The 14,976-nt window shown below is 37.2% G+C and overlaps 1 protein-coding gene across 1 annotated transcript; it reads left to right on the top strand.

Annotated features, from left to right (window-relative positions):
• Positions 1 to 481: 481 nt before the first annotated feature.
• LOC139719329 (serine/threonine-protein phosphatase 2A regulatory subunit B'' subunit gamma-like) lies at positions 482 to 12,495 on the top strand. The gene is made up of 12 exons (XM_071630745.1): positions 482 to 539; positions 2,030 to 2,154; positions 3,205 to 3,254; positions 4,068 to 4,122; positions 5,531 to 5,643; positions 6,262 to 6,430; positions 7,217 to 7,349; positions 7,891 to 8,022; positions 8,663 to 8,799; positions 10,296 to 10,433; positions 11,019 to 11,146; positions 12,293 to 12,495. Exons 1-12 carry the CDS (start codon positions 482 to 484, stop codon positions 12,408 to 12,410), a joined length of 1,356 nt encoding a protein of 451 aa, XP_071486846.1. The 3' UTR covers positions 12,411 to 12,495.
• The last annotated feature ends 2,481 nt before the right edge of the window (positions 12,496 to 14,976 follow it).

The raw sequence follows: 14,976 nt of genomic DNA, 5'->3' as shown, positions 1-14,976 counted from the left end.
AGTGCCCACTCCTTTTTGTCTCACCTCCCTGTTCCAAGTGAAGTCACTGATTTTTACTAGCATTGCACGCACCGCACCGTGATGCATGCTGTCTGTGACGATCCACATGAGGCTTGTGTATTACGTAATCTCAGGACAGTTCTTTTTTGGGGGCGGGCTGGTGATAAGTAACTGGCTTCTTTGGGCTTGTGGGCTTGCCACAGTCCACAGCTTGCTGGAGCTTGTGCCGTGCGTGAGTCATGAACTATCCGTTACTTTGGCTCCTTATATAATGAATAACGCCCAATTGAGCTATTTTCTGCGTAACTGACTCGAGTATACAGTGCAGGCCTCGTTGGTAATTGAGATTCAGGCTTACTGATCCGTCTGTCCGGCTATATCAAATGTCATAAGCCGCAAATGTCCGCCTAGGTGAACTTGAAACATTTTTTCAGTCATTTTTTCAGTTTTGGTGAGGGTTGAAAAAAAGATCAAAAGTGAAATGGACTGGGTGAAAAGCTTGAAGGACTACAATGCTACTAAGCAGAAGGATAAGACTGGTAAGTTAAGCAGCTTCGTTATTCACTGGCAAATTTTATAAGATTAAAGTGAAAGAATATGGAACGACATTGCGCACAAGCGACAACCTGGATCACTGTACAGTCCCGTTCATCGAAAAATATGTTTGTTACCTTTGGTTTGTCTAATTGACCTGCCTGTTGCTGTTGTTAGTGTTGTGTTGCATCAATGAAATAATTTACTTGTGCAATGTAGATTTACGTAAATTATATTGACATGTCTATCAAGTTTTGAAAGACATATCAAAATGGCTGTATTGATGACTTGCCTTTGCAAGATGTTTCAATTTCTGGTATGATCAATGAGCTGGAGTAGCTAGTACTAGATTCTATAGGCTCTAGTAGTAGAATCAACTTCAAAAGTTCGACAGAATTTAGGCAGTCAAATCTCAAGAAACTTGTAACGGCTAGTTGTAACATGTTAGTGACATTAAACATTTGTTTGCTTGTTTTTGTTACCAGGTACTGCTTAGCAACTAGATCTAGAAATTGTTCTACATTGTTCTAACGTATTTGACTTGAAAGAATATACAAGTGACCACTCACACTCATTCTAACTAGAAGTCTATTCTGTAGAGGAGTGAGTTTCATGCATGATTCAGTCAGTTTTTGTTTTCCCTTCGTCAAGGAAGGAAGTTCAGTGATCATATTGGCATTGATTGGTTTGTCTGTTTGCAAAATAGCTCAAAAAGTTGTGAACGGATTTGAATGAAACTTGCAGGTGAAGTTGATAATGAGACAAGGAACGGATGATTAAATTGTGGTAGTGATCTGGAAATTGTTATGGATATGTAAAGGATTTTTTGTCTATTATTAGCAAATTCACATCAATGAACTTCGGAGTTCAAACTGTGCGTACCGGAGTTCTACATATGTGCACTAAAGCATGTGCTCTGCTACTTTGGCAAGGCGCCACGCAGCTGGAAACTGATGATGTAAACAAAAGACTTTTATATTGGGAAATTGTATGCATGTATGGGTGGAAATGAGTTAGTGACTTGGCGGAGGTCTGTGCACTTTGAGTGCTTTTCTAGTTTATTTTGAAGAAAAAAAAGAGTAGACAGCTAGCATTATATTCATATTTAGACCCTTATGGCCTTGAGATCTGCCTCCTGACAAAAGAAGAAGAAAAAAAAAAACAACATGTAGAATTGTGCAACATACATGCAGTCAATCAAAGCCATGCGCAATTTTATACGTCACCTGAATCTGTTACCCCTGTGGTCACAGTGTGGAGTTAATGGATGATTTAATATATCTTCATTAGGCATTTGTTCTGAGACTCAGAAGCATCTTGTGAGTGGTAAAATAACCATATTTGTCAGGTTGTCTTTATTACTGAGGGTACCACCACCCGCTGACCACCACACTGTAAAACACAGACAGAACAAGCTCTTTTTTTTAAAGGAGAAAATCTGAAATCAGTTGTTATTTTAGCCTCCTGTTACTTCATTATTTGTGATTGTATATAGAGCGGACAGAAGAAGAGAAGAAGGCAGAGGAGATGGAAATATTTACCAAGCTTTACACAGAGATGAAAGGGCCAGATAAAAAGCAGGACAAAACTTATGGAGCAATCCCAAGGTTTTACTATAAAGTAAGTACCGGTAAGCAGTTACATTGAACATTCATGTTATATATACGTGACAGAAAGTTTCAAAAATCTACTTTTTTGATATCTTTGTGCGGTATGTATGTCTTTCATTCATATTGTATCAATTCTTTTAAAGACCATGGACAAGTGAATCATACAAGAAGAAAATTAGTATAATCAGTTTCCATTCAATGGTGCTGTTGAATTGCTGGGAAGTTGGAAACCTAAGTATCATGATAACCTGTTGCTGGGTGTGTCAAATTTGATTTATACCACCAGCTTGCCAGTGACTAATAAATGTATCGCACTGAATATCATTTTGTCATTTTGAATGTTGACAGCATCTTCTTATAAGTAAGTAAACACAAAGATGTTAGACCTAGCAAACACTAGGTATACAGCCTATACACATGGCTCGACACTAACTTTATTGTTTGGTGGCCCGATGGGGCCACCAAAATCCTAAATTTCAAATTTTTGGTGGCCCGAGAGAAAAATTTGGTGTCCGAAAAAAAGAACAATAAAAAACATTAAAAGTCCTTTTTTTAATGCGTCAAATATTTAAGATTTATGATAGTAAGAATTAGAAGTTGGACATACATTGTATCTACTCATAAATAAACTTCAACAAACTTGCAACACTCACTCTCAGGCATTCATTCATTCCTTTTCATCCATCCTTTGAACAAATTTAACTGCTAATTTCCGGTGCAAAAAGTTACGAATTTATTGACATACTTTTCAAAAAATTTTGGTGGCCCAAGGCGGGCCACCAAATTTGCCCTTTTTTGAAATTTGGTGGCCCGACTTTTATTTTTGGTTGCCCCGGGCCACCGGGCCACCGTTAGTGTTGAGCCCTGCTATACATGATAGTTAAATCCACTTGAGGCTTTGAGCTATTTGTCAAATGAATCATTAGTCTTCTTATAGTTAACAATTAGTCAATAGTGTGTGTGAGAGACTCAGAGTTTTGTTAGTAGAGATGAGGGCTAGCACCATGTTCAGTTTGCTTATATTCACCTTCATTTTCCTCTTCTGTTTGTTGATGTGTAGTTGCCAGGAGAAGATGATGTGCTACTCCAAAAGTTGCGTGAAGAGTCCAGGTAAGAAGGTGTGAATATATTGGAATAGACCACTAAATAATTGTCTTCAGTAGTCCAGTTTGCGAACTCTTAAAATTTAAAGAATTTATATTACTGATGTTTCAACACTCGTATTACATATGATGTGATAAATGTATCCAGACTGCCAGATCACATTGTATTCTGATTTGTCCAGCTGTACATATTTGTTGAACGTATACAACCTGTAGTTATTGAGTACTGTAAAACGAGGAATTTTCGCGTGCATTTTAATTTCGCGAGCGCCAAGATTCGCGAAATTAAAATGCACGCGAAAGTCCTTGTGTACACTGTACGCATTGAACACCAGTGGCATTTTGCGAAAATTTCATGCCACGAAAAAGGCTGTCGGCTCCAATTCGCGAAAAATTCATGCCGCGAATATATCATGTTTTACAGTATTCTTTTTCCTCTCGCTCTTGTACCATCTTTGATCAACTAACAATCCTTGTTTTTTATTTCTGTAAAGTCAGTATTCAAGTCACTTTGGCTTGACACATGGAAAATAGTTACAATTAAGTAACAGAATGTCACATATAAATAGAATGTATTCTGAAGTGCTTATCAAGAGAAGTTTCAGTGCAAAGCTTGTATCAAATGTACGCACAGTAAGAACCATTTACTAAAATCCAGACAGAAACTTTTGTTTTTCCAGGAATTATTTGTTAGATTACTCACACATAACAGAATAGATGAATTACTTTGTGTTCACTGATCGATTTTTACAAATAGATAGTTACAGTATGCCAGCAGGTATAGATGCTATATATCGCTTTCTTTTTTTTTAAACCACAGAGCTGTGTTCCTGCAGAGGAGAAGCAGAGAACTGTTGGATAACGAAGAACTTCAGGTAACCTATTTAGATTTGGATTACACTGAATTACTTTCTGATCTGACATGTTCTGTTATTTATCACTATTCATATTAAAGCCCAACATGTGTAAGACAGTTGCAGGTAGAGTTATAAGTATAACATAGAACAGGACAACTGTTGTACTCGAGTTCTGTTTCTATCATGGTATCATAGTTGAAGAAATTGATGCTAAATCTACATGTAGGCTTAATCTAGGAAATGATTTAGGACAAAAAAAATGCAACGATTAATATGCTCATGTACTATTTTCAAATATGAACTGATAATGCATTAAGATCACTCCCTCACAGACATGTCTCTGCTGAGTGTTTTGCTTTTGTTTGTTTTAGATAATACCTAGTATGTATTTAGTATTTCTCATCAATATGAACATAGATGTATGGAAATATGCACAACCAAATCAAAGCAACAGCTATTTCTTTGGAAATTAATTATGGTTTTTGAAGTCATATTTCAGCTTTAAACAGGGTGGCAGGTCTATATGGAATGTAGATATAATTATATTTTATCAAGTTTGACATTGGTTGATGCTCTAAGAGCATGACTTTGAAGATGATATCTTCAGCAAGGTGTACACTATAAAATGTTAGCACTATTAAAAAAAAATGTATTAAAGGCATAATTTACTATTTGCAGATGAAACAAAAACTCAGCAGTAGTGCTTTAAAGTAGTTCTAAAATATGAGTTAGGGATAGAAACAACCATTGTAAAAATTTGATTCGGTAAGATTGATCTTGAGTATTGTTAAATATATAAAATGTGAACAATAGTTATAATAGAAATGTTTCCAGACTAAACCATCTACAGTTACTGTTTATTGAGAAAAATACAGATATCTCCTTATATTTTAGGCTTTATCACGAAAATTGTATGTGATAGGATGTATTGTGGTAGAACAGACCTACATATATGCATTAAATGTCATATCTTGAACATTTTTTAATCACTGTTACCAAAGGTAAACAGGACCTTTAATACAGTGTATTTGAAAACCTACTTTTGGTGGAATACTTACTGCTATTAAAATTGTGATTATTAGGTGTAAAAGCAAACATATTGCCTCTCATCATCTGGAAGGAGAATATCATTGGTGGGTGTTGGGATTTTATTCTGTGTGGACTAGTATAAGGTTGTAGTTGTGTTATATTATGTTGCTTTTGACAATTACATGTACTTGAACAAAATTTAGATTCTGTAATCAATTCCAGAATGAAGGAGATGTGATTATTGTTATGCTTTCATGATTTTTCAGTGCGTGCCTGTCATAACTGTAAAAACTGTTGTAGGCATCTTTCTAAAGGTACCTTGATCCTGATATAACATAGATGTCAGGTTGTGTTGTGGTTAGCATGCTACTTTATCTTTGTAACTTTCCATCCATAGAATTTGTGGTTCCTGCTTGACAAGCACCACACCCCTCCTGTTGTTGGAGAGGATCAGATGATCAACTACGAGGACTTCCTCAAGGTAGCCTCAGAAGCTGGTGCAAAGTGCAAGTATGTAGTGAGGCTGCTTTTATTTATTTTTTTTTTTTTTTTTGAGGGCATAGCAATCTGTTTGATTGTGGAGATATGCTATAAAGATATGTGCATGTGATTTTTTGTCCATTTCTTTGTTTACATCAATTGTAAATGACAGTGTTCAGTAGCAGTGACTCTATTGTTCTTTTTATGTAGTGTTGGGTTTAGTCATCCCCTTTGATGATATTATAGAGGGATATTGAGTTTAGTTGTACTGATTGTTGTGCAGTTTCATCCAGCTTTCTTGTATACTCACATGAAAATAAACAAGGCTAACCTGCAAATCAGAAGCCATGGTGACCAAAGAGTATGTCTCAACTTGAATTCATGGTATTGATCAAGAGTGCTGTAGCAATTTATCTTTTAGGTGTTTTTGTTGTTGTTGTTTTAGTTCTATTCAACATATATTGTTCATGATATGAGATCTGCTATGAAGTCACTGAAGCTGTGTTTCAGGGTTTTAGGGATGACTTGTTACATGTATGTATCATCAAGCTTTGCTGTTTGTGAAAACTGACCCCCTCAGAGAATTTCTCATTTGATTTAACCTAAGCATATGGTCCAGTTCAATGTGTTAATTGTCACTTGTCACAGACCATTCTTCACAGCCACAGTCTTTGCCAAGCTGCTTCAGCATGACCCCTACGGCAGGATATCCATCATGCACTTCTTCAACTACGTGATGCGCAAGGTGTGGCTCCACCAGACCAGGATTGGCCTCAGCTTGTACGATGTGGCTGGCCAGGGATTCCTCAAAGAGGCTGTGAGTAGTAGTTAAGGTTATGGATGATGATGAAGATGATGAAGAGGAGGAGGAGGAAGAGGAGGGAAGGATGATGTGGGTGATAATATTTAGGAGAAGGGCAAAAGATTGTAATGATGATGAAGATGATGGATGATAGTGGTGATGATGATTGTTATGACAATGCTGGTGGTGGCCAGGATGATGAGGATAAATTTGGTTTGTAATGATTGTGATGATTTTGCTGTTGGTAACAATGGTTAGGATGCTGTTGTAGTGATTCTTTTAGCATCGTAATTGTTAAACATTTTTCACATAAATGAATAGTTTCATGACTTGTGAAAACAAAAACAAACAAAGAAACAAATAAAACAAAAAACTGAAGCTGAAAAATATACTAATGTCAAGCCAGAAGAGGTCAGTTTTGTACTGCATTATAAATAAGCTGGGCCCATCTACACAAACTTTTATCATGTCAATGCATAGATTGATCATAAATGTCACATGATCAGTGGTCACAAAGACAGAAATTGAGAGGTTTAAGGAAGTCCATAACCATGTTTCATTTTTTATTGTCTAGGAAATGTTTTTTATAAGGATCGTTATTGGAGTATTTAATTTCTTGGATTAGTGACTTTTCATTTCAACGTAAATCTTTTTTTTTTTCCTTTCTTTTCATTTCCAAGTATCTTGTATATTGTTAATGACTTATTCCTACTTATAAATGATTTTTCTTATCTGCCACTAACAATACAGCTATGTTCTTTATGCTAATTTAGTTTGTATTGTGTATGGGGCTTTGTACAGGATCTGGAGAACTATATTCTGGAGTTGATCCCCACCCTCCCTCAACTGGATGGCCTAGAAAAGTCATTCTACTCCTTCTATGTGTGCACGGCTGTCAGGAAATTCTTCTTTTTCCTTGACCCAATGAGGACAGGTACAATATGTATATGATAATCAGTAGGGGTTGGCAAATGTCAGTTCCATAATGACCAGTCCACAGGTTATAAGTATTGTCATAGTTGTTGTCCGTGTTGTCATTAGATGTACAGAAAATATCTAGGACACTGTTTAACATTGTGGAGGGACAACTTTAGAAATTGTCAAACTTTGGTGATTGGGCTGTATGTTGATGTTCAAATGCATGTCAAAACATCACAGGATACGAAAGTTTTCAGAATGATGATGTCAGTGTCAAAAGACCTATGAAGATATATCATCATGCTGATACACTGAATGACTTAATTTGACACTGCTGTCTATAGGAAATGTTGAAACATTTTAAATGTAGATGCTCACAAATTGCTCTTTTTTATAGCACATGCTGTTTATTGTTCAGTCCAAATTATTTTTATAACTTCATATTCACACAATATCAGAGATTCTGATGGCATGTAGGACCACTTAACTAAGATATTTCAAGCTTAAAACATTGTTCATTAGTGCCTTTAAATGCTCCCTCCACCAATATTACCTAGGTAAGATCAGGATACAGGATATCCTGGCCTGTAGCTTCCTGGATGACCTCCTAGAGCTCAGGGATGAGGAGCTGCCAAAAGATGCCCAGGAATCCAACTGGTTTTCAGCTCCATCGGCACTTCGTGTCTATGGTGAGTCACCTGCATACTTTGCTTCCCATTGTTGTTGTTTCTCTTATCAATGTGAATAGTAAGTAACATTTGTCTTTAGTATATAGTATTTGTGTCAAGTGCACACTCAAAAAATCTTTGTGTATTCTTAAATGATCAAATGACATTCATATAGACTGAACATGCAGATTGCAATAACAATCATTATATTGATAGAGATTTGTAGTTTTCTTTGGATCCAAAATTAGTATTCAGATTCAAGTAGCCATTGTCTCGAATGAATCTGACATAATGATTCATGTAACATTCATGACATATTACACATGTTGGTAAAGTTGTAGCAATTACATGTATTGTCACTCTGCAAATAACAACATCAAGTCCTACTAAATGGACACATTCGGTGTTTCACATGATTTTAGTTTCATGCATTGATCATTACATGTATCTGTTAAATCTGCCATTCATTTGCACTCTGGATATGTAAATTAGATTAAAGTGTATGTGTATTTTATGTGTATAATTTTCTTGTTTATGTGTACAGGCACCTGTACTTGTGTGCTATAAGTTTAAATGATTTTAGATTGACTTTCCATATGATGCCTGACAATTGATAATACATTACAGTATTTTCTTTTACTTTTGCCATCATTCTCAACAGGCCAGTACCTGAATCTTGACAAGGACCACAATGGCATGCTGAGCAAGGCAGAGCTGGCTAGATATGGGACTGGAACGCTGACTGAAGTCTTTCTAGACAGGGTCTTCCAAGAATGTCTCACGTATGATGGAGAAATGGTAAGAATTCAACGCAGAATGCTTGTAATTTCTTATCTCCCTAGATCTCTTCTCCAAAAGTGCTTCTGTCATTTTGCACTTTGGCATTGCATCGCACATCTTGGATTAACACATGCCCTGCTGTGCACCATTATGACCTAGCACACTCTTTTTAGCTCACCTGAGCCGAAGGCTCAAGTGAGCTATTGCAATCGTTCTCCGTCCGGCGTCCGTCGTGCGTCGTCCGGCGTCTGTCATGCGTAAACTTTTTACATTTTCATCTTCCTCTTGAAAACCGCAAGACCCATTTTCACCAAACTTGGCAGGTAGCATCCCTAGGGGGTTAGGATCTCAGTTTGTTAAAATTGGCACCATGCCCCACCCAGGGGGCCCCAGGGGGGCCCAAACCCCCCAAAATTAAGGAATCTTTGAAAATCTTCTTCTCTAGAACCAGAAATGATAGAGCTAAGTTAATACTATGAGTTAGTACATTGATGACTGTAGTTTCAAGTTTGTTCATGGCGGAATCAGGGGTGCCCCCCTTGGGACCCAGCGAGGGTAGTGGGGAGGGGTCCTAATGGGGCCTAAATTGTACCTTTTCATCTTCTCCTTGAGAATCCCATGACCGATTTCCACCAAACTCTGCAGGTAGTATCCCTAGGGGCATAGAATCTCAATTTGTTCAAATGGGCACCGAGTCCCACCTGGATGGCCCCAAGGGGCCCAAGCCTCCCAAAATTAAGGAATCTTCTCTAGAATCAGAAGTGATATAGCTGAGATATAATACTATGAGTTAGTACATTGATTACTGTAGTTTCAAGTTTGTTCGTAGCAGATCCAGGGGTGCCCCTCTTGGGGGTAGGGGGTAGGGGTGGGGAGGTCCAAATTGGGGCCTAAATTGTACATTTTCATCTTCTTCTTGAAAACCTCACGATGGATTTTCATCAAACTTGGCAGGTAGCATCCCTAGGGGGTAAGGATCTCAATCGATTAAAATGGGCACCATGCCCCACCCCGGGGGCCCCAGGGGGGCCCTCAATCCCCCAAAATTTAGGAATCTTAAAAAAGGGGGGCCCTTATTGTACATTTTCATCTTCTACTTGAGAATGCCTGGTCAAATTTTGGTAGAGCTGTAAATAATTAAGATTAGTGACTGCGTGAAAGGTGAACTTGCGATACTCGGGTGAGCGCTAGACCCGCGGGTCTCTTGTTTTTTTTTTCACTTTGTGTTCTCTTCTTAGTGTATGCTTTAAAAGATTTGTCAGTCATTATGCACATGATGACTATTACTGTCTCCATGTTGATTGCCAGAGACATCAGGAATGGCATTAGACAAACTGCCCTACCCCCCCCCCCCCAAAAAAAAAAAAAATAAGCTCCATGGTAGCAGTATAAGCTGCAGTAGTATTTATCTGGGAAATTTCCATCTGACTCAGATGTAGATTCTATGGTTCTATCAGTATTGCATTTGTATGTTTCATTGTTTTTAATGTTCTGTTTTGGGCTTTTCTGTGCAGGACTACAAAACCTACCTGGACTTTGTTCTTGCCATGGAGAACAGGAAGGAACCACAGGCCCAACAGTATTTCTTTCGCCTCTTAGACGTTCAGAACAGGGGCTATCTGAACGTCTTTGCACTCAACTTTTTCTTCAGGGTGAGGATCTAAGTCAGAGCACTCGCATATATTTTAGTATCTTAAAGTGATTTATTTGTTTGGAAGGAGTAGTTAGGGATGCTGGTGACCTCTGGATTATCACAGAATTTAGTACACACAGTGGTGTAATCAACGGCAGCTTTGTTGACAGTCAAGGTCCGTACTTCTTGGTAGTCAGGTTACCATTATAAGATTTTGAATGTGCTGCATTTTTTGCATGGTGAGAGTACCAAACGGAAATGGAGAAAAGGAGCAAATGCTTCAGACTTTCCAGTGTTGGCAACAGAAGAAGCGAGATAAACTTATATTTCATGTAGATATTGTTACTTCTTTAAATTACACGTAGCTGTAACATATAACTTTTATATGAAAGGAAATGTGTATGCTATCATGTCATAATCATGTTTAAATGCTTATCACAATTTGTTGTGAAAAAGGGAGATAAGTGTGGATGTTTATTGTTGATTGATTAATTTTGTCCCAATCCATTCTTAGTTTCAATAATATCATATCGCAAAATGATTTGCGTAATATTTTTGGCTCCTTTTGAGATGATCAGTTGTCACATCTGACCCATGATTCCAGGCAATTCAAGAACAGATGCGGACACATGGCCAGGAGCCAGTCTCGTTTGCTGACGTTAAGGATGAAATCTTTGACATGGTGAAGCCTGCTGATCCTCTCCACATCAATCTTCAGGACCTCATCAACAGGTAGGAAACTATTTTTCTGGTGAACAGATGCCTCACGTTGTAGAAGCATGTCATTTTGAAGCAGATGTATTGGTCTTGGTTTTTGGGAAAACCCATAAGATAATTGCACTACAAACAACTCTGACTTAATGTAAAATAAGAAGAAAAAAAATAATTGGAGTCCCAAATGTTCTAATTTTATTCCCGTATTCCCGTATTCCCTTAATTGCAACTTCTGGTATTGCAACATACCAAGTGGTGGGGAGCTCTTGAAAATTAGATGCATCAGTGTGAAACAAATAGCATTTAATTTCAATAAAGGATGTAGTCAAATTCTGTAACAGAATGCCATTTGATGATTACATTCCATTCAGCATAGATTGATTTTATTGATGAAAGTTCATGTAGTAGAATAAAATGTGCTTATAAACTTAAAGCATGTTTTAAATGCTAAAAGTATTTCCTTAGACATGTTCATAAAAAGTGGATTAATCATTAGCACTTCCTTTGTTTCTTGAGAGTGATATTGCAGGCAGTCTATCGTTTAGGTCAATTTGTGCAGCTGTGTACATCATCTTGTCATACTATAGAAGTGAACATTTTTGTGGTGTAGAAATTTTCATGCATCTCACGTGACCAGAAACCAGAACAAAAATAAAAGTATGTATTTTTTCTCTTTATATCTTACACTATGATGTTTTGATTATACAGAATTTAAAACCAGAAATTCATCTTGCAAGTCTGAGCGTAAAAGATGACTGGCATGAAAAATGTTGCTTTTACCGTGGTTTTAAAAAAAATTCTATGTTGAATGTGGCATGTTTTAGATTCATTGAAATAAGCAATGACTGATCAGATCATTTCTTCAAAGGATATCTATCTCATTTTGAAACTATTGTATACGCCGAATATTTCGCGAGGTTTTTATTTTCGCGAATTTCGCAATTCAGGTGCTATTCGCGAATTTAAAGACACGCGAAAATATCGACTCTGATCCTGATGTGAATGTGACACACGTGTGTGCACTTCTCCGTTTAGTACAAGGCTCCACAGTTACAAATTTTTGAAAACCACGTGCGAAATCGTTGGGAATTCCTGATTCGCAAAAATTTAGACTCGTGAAATATATGGCGTATATAGTATGTTTCTTTCTTTGATTGCAAACAGCAACCACGGTGAGACGGTCATCAGTATCCTGATTGACCTGAATGGATTCTGGACGTATGAGAATCGAGAGGTGCTGATGGCAGAAAACAACTCCCAAGATGAGGAGCATGACATCTAGGAAACAGTCGCATGAGGCACGTGATTAGTGGTGCATATATCGTCAACTGAGAACCAGTTGAGGATAAAAGGCTTTATTGCAATTTTAGGGGGCATTGAGTTATTGGTATCATGTTTTAGAGCTTGATCTCCTCTACATTATGGTATCCATTTTGAATTATTTCCATTTTCAGTAGAATGTTAAAAATTTAAGCCACAAATTTAGTATTTGGAACAATGCTTATAAGTCTATCCACTTTTGATTAGATAAGCTTTTTATGTCATACAAGTTGATTGTTTCATTTTCACTTACGTTCAAATCTTAGAATGTGATAACACCCTTGTGATTCTCAGCTGACATTATGTGTGTGAATGTCACAAAAGATGTCAGATAACATCATGTCCACTTTAAGACATCTTGCTGTCCCACCCCCCCCCCCCTTCATTTTGTAAAAATATGAATGTTGGATTTAAGATTCACTTTAGCCGCTTGATAGATTTATGTCACTTCTCAAGTTTACAACTGGTGTGTGATTTAGAAAAATTGCACTCTCATTTTCCCCAATTTATGGTTACAGACAACCTTGGCTAAGTCAACCTCAAGTCGAAAAAAGTAGCATGGGAAACATGAAAGATTTGATTGTAAAGAAATGTTGGGTGAAAGAATTTTAATGCAAATGGCTACATATGTCAGATGACGGGGGAAGGGGGAGAAATAGGAAAAGAAGTATTCCATGGCCATTTTTTTTTTTCAGTCAGGACTCTATCCCACAGTATATGATGGCCAACCACGATCTTCCCCACTTTCAGATGGGGAAAACTGAAAAGAAATGATAAATTCACTAAGACCGGATGTGCTGATGATTTATATGAAATGTGTAGCATTGCATTCTGTGGTATTTCCAAGTTTCCTAGCGACAGGCAATTACGTAGAAGATATCAATATACATTTTGTACTCTGTTTATGTTTGCTTGTATCTCCAGAATGGAAACTCTAATATATATTTCTCACTGGGAGAGGTAACTGGTTTCTTGGCGTTGTTGTTTGAGTGCATAGGATGGGATTATGCTCTCTTGCTTTTTTGAGAGTTTCAGATTTGTGTTAAAAAGATTTCAAACCAATGTGTATTTTCTAAGATTTTCGGATTTTCATCATTTCATTCCTGTGATATACTTTCAGTTAATGCTGGAATAGCTGAATGATGAGGAAAAAGAGATGGTTATGTGTAGTGCAATTTTATGTTGGCTATCATTATTTTTTTGGCTGTACTATTGTGTACCTGGTATTAAACCTTTTCCCTTGAGGGTAACATGCCTCCTTTAATTCCAAAGATTATTGAATATATCAGCCAGTTTGTGAGTGTTTGACCACTTTGCCAAGATTTCACCCTGCTCTTTATGAGAGAAGTGAAGTGGGTTTTTACATGCATAGGGTATAGCTCTCCTACAGGCGGGACCGTTTTGCTCTGAAAGACATGGCAGTGAGGATAAGGCGCCTTCCCTAAGGGCACTACTGTCGGGCTGGGACTCAAACCTCAAATAAAAAACGGAGGCCTGCAGTCTTATCTGCCACATGGTCATAACCGCTTAGCCATGACCGCCGTGACAGAAGAGAGCAATGTGGGCTCAGCCACATGGAGTCACTGTATGGACTGAAAGTAACTTTGTGTCAGATTGTTATCATTCAAAATATTTTGAAAGAAAAAGGGAAAATAAAAGAGATAAGTGATGATTGTTTGTTATTGTGTAGAAGTAGTAAGACATTGCATTAATTGACAATTCATCAAGTCAACATTTTCACAATACTGGTAATTGATTCATTGCCTAAATATAAATTGATCAATTTGGTCAATGTGTGATGATGTGAAAATATCCTGTGCACTAGAAAAAATAGTGGAAGCTACTAGATAATCATATTTGATGTAGACTACTCTTTTAATGCAAAGAATTGCAGTCTACAGAATAAACGTTTTGAGTGCCTGATCATCATTCAGAAGGGATAAGGTACTTGTGTATGTATATGTTGATATATTTGTATAGTGTATATCTGAACACAAGACTGAAATAAATGTACATACAGTATATGTATTTGTATTTATTGCCATGTTGAAGGCATATGAAGAGTCTCCCATTTGGTCATGTTTTTGTATTTTGTATGTCTGTAATTACACGGATTGGATGTGTAATACACTATGAACATTACGAATACCTTTGGACTTTGCTTAATACCAAATAGTTTGTAAATGTATGTGGTGTGTGTGTGTGTGTGTGTGTGTGTGTGTGTGTGTGTGTGTGTGTGTGTACTTCTCTGTGTATGTACTAGGTGTGCATTAATGTAAAGATTTGGCTTGTTTGAATCCCTTCGTGAACCGAGAGCTAAAGAGCAGCGGGAAACCCATATTTTCTCCAAAGGAAACTAAGGAACTGGTGTGAGCAGTCACTTTGTGCCTTTCTGTATAAAGAAAAATAAGGGCACACTTTAAAATTCAGTTAGTAGTTGTACTCAGCTTGACTTTAGACACGTAAGATGATCGGCCCATAACAAAAAAAAAAAAATTGTTTGCTGGACAAGGACATTAGTTATCCTG

This window comes from Diadema antillarum, unplaced genomic scaffold, assembly GCF_040938485.1.
Source record: "Diadema antillarum isolate AM-2024a unplaced genomic scaffold, OU_Dant_1.0 scf00000109, whole genome shotgun sequence".
In the NCBI taxonomy this organism is placed as follows: Eukaryota; Metazoa; Echinodermata; class Echinoidea; order Diadematoida; family Diadematidae; genus Diadema; species Diadema antillarum.
This window is presented reverse-complemented; position numbering and strand designations above follow the sequence as displayed.

Excerpts from the sequence above, each read along its gene's own strand:
- LOC139719329 (XM_071630745.1), top strand. The coding sequence starts at position 482 with ATGGACTGGGTGAAAAGCTTGAAGGACTACAATGCTACTAAGCAGAAG. Across the intron at positions 540-2,029 it reads TAAGCAGAAGGATAAGACTG|AGCGGACAGAAGAAGAGAAG; the intron begins GTAAGTTAAGCA and ends GATTGTATATAG. Across the intron at positions 3,255-4,067 it reads AAGTTGCGTGAAGAGTCCAG|AGCTGTGTTCCTGCAGAGGA; the intron begins GTAAGAAGGTGT and ends TTTAAACCACAG.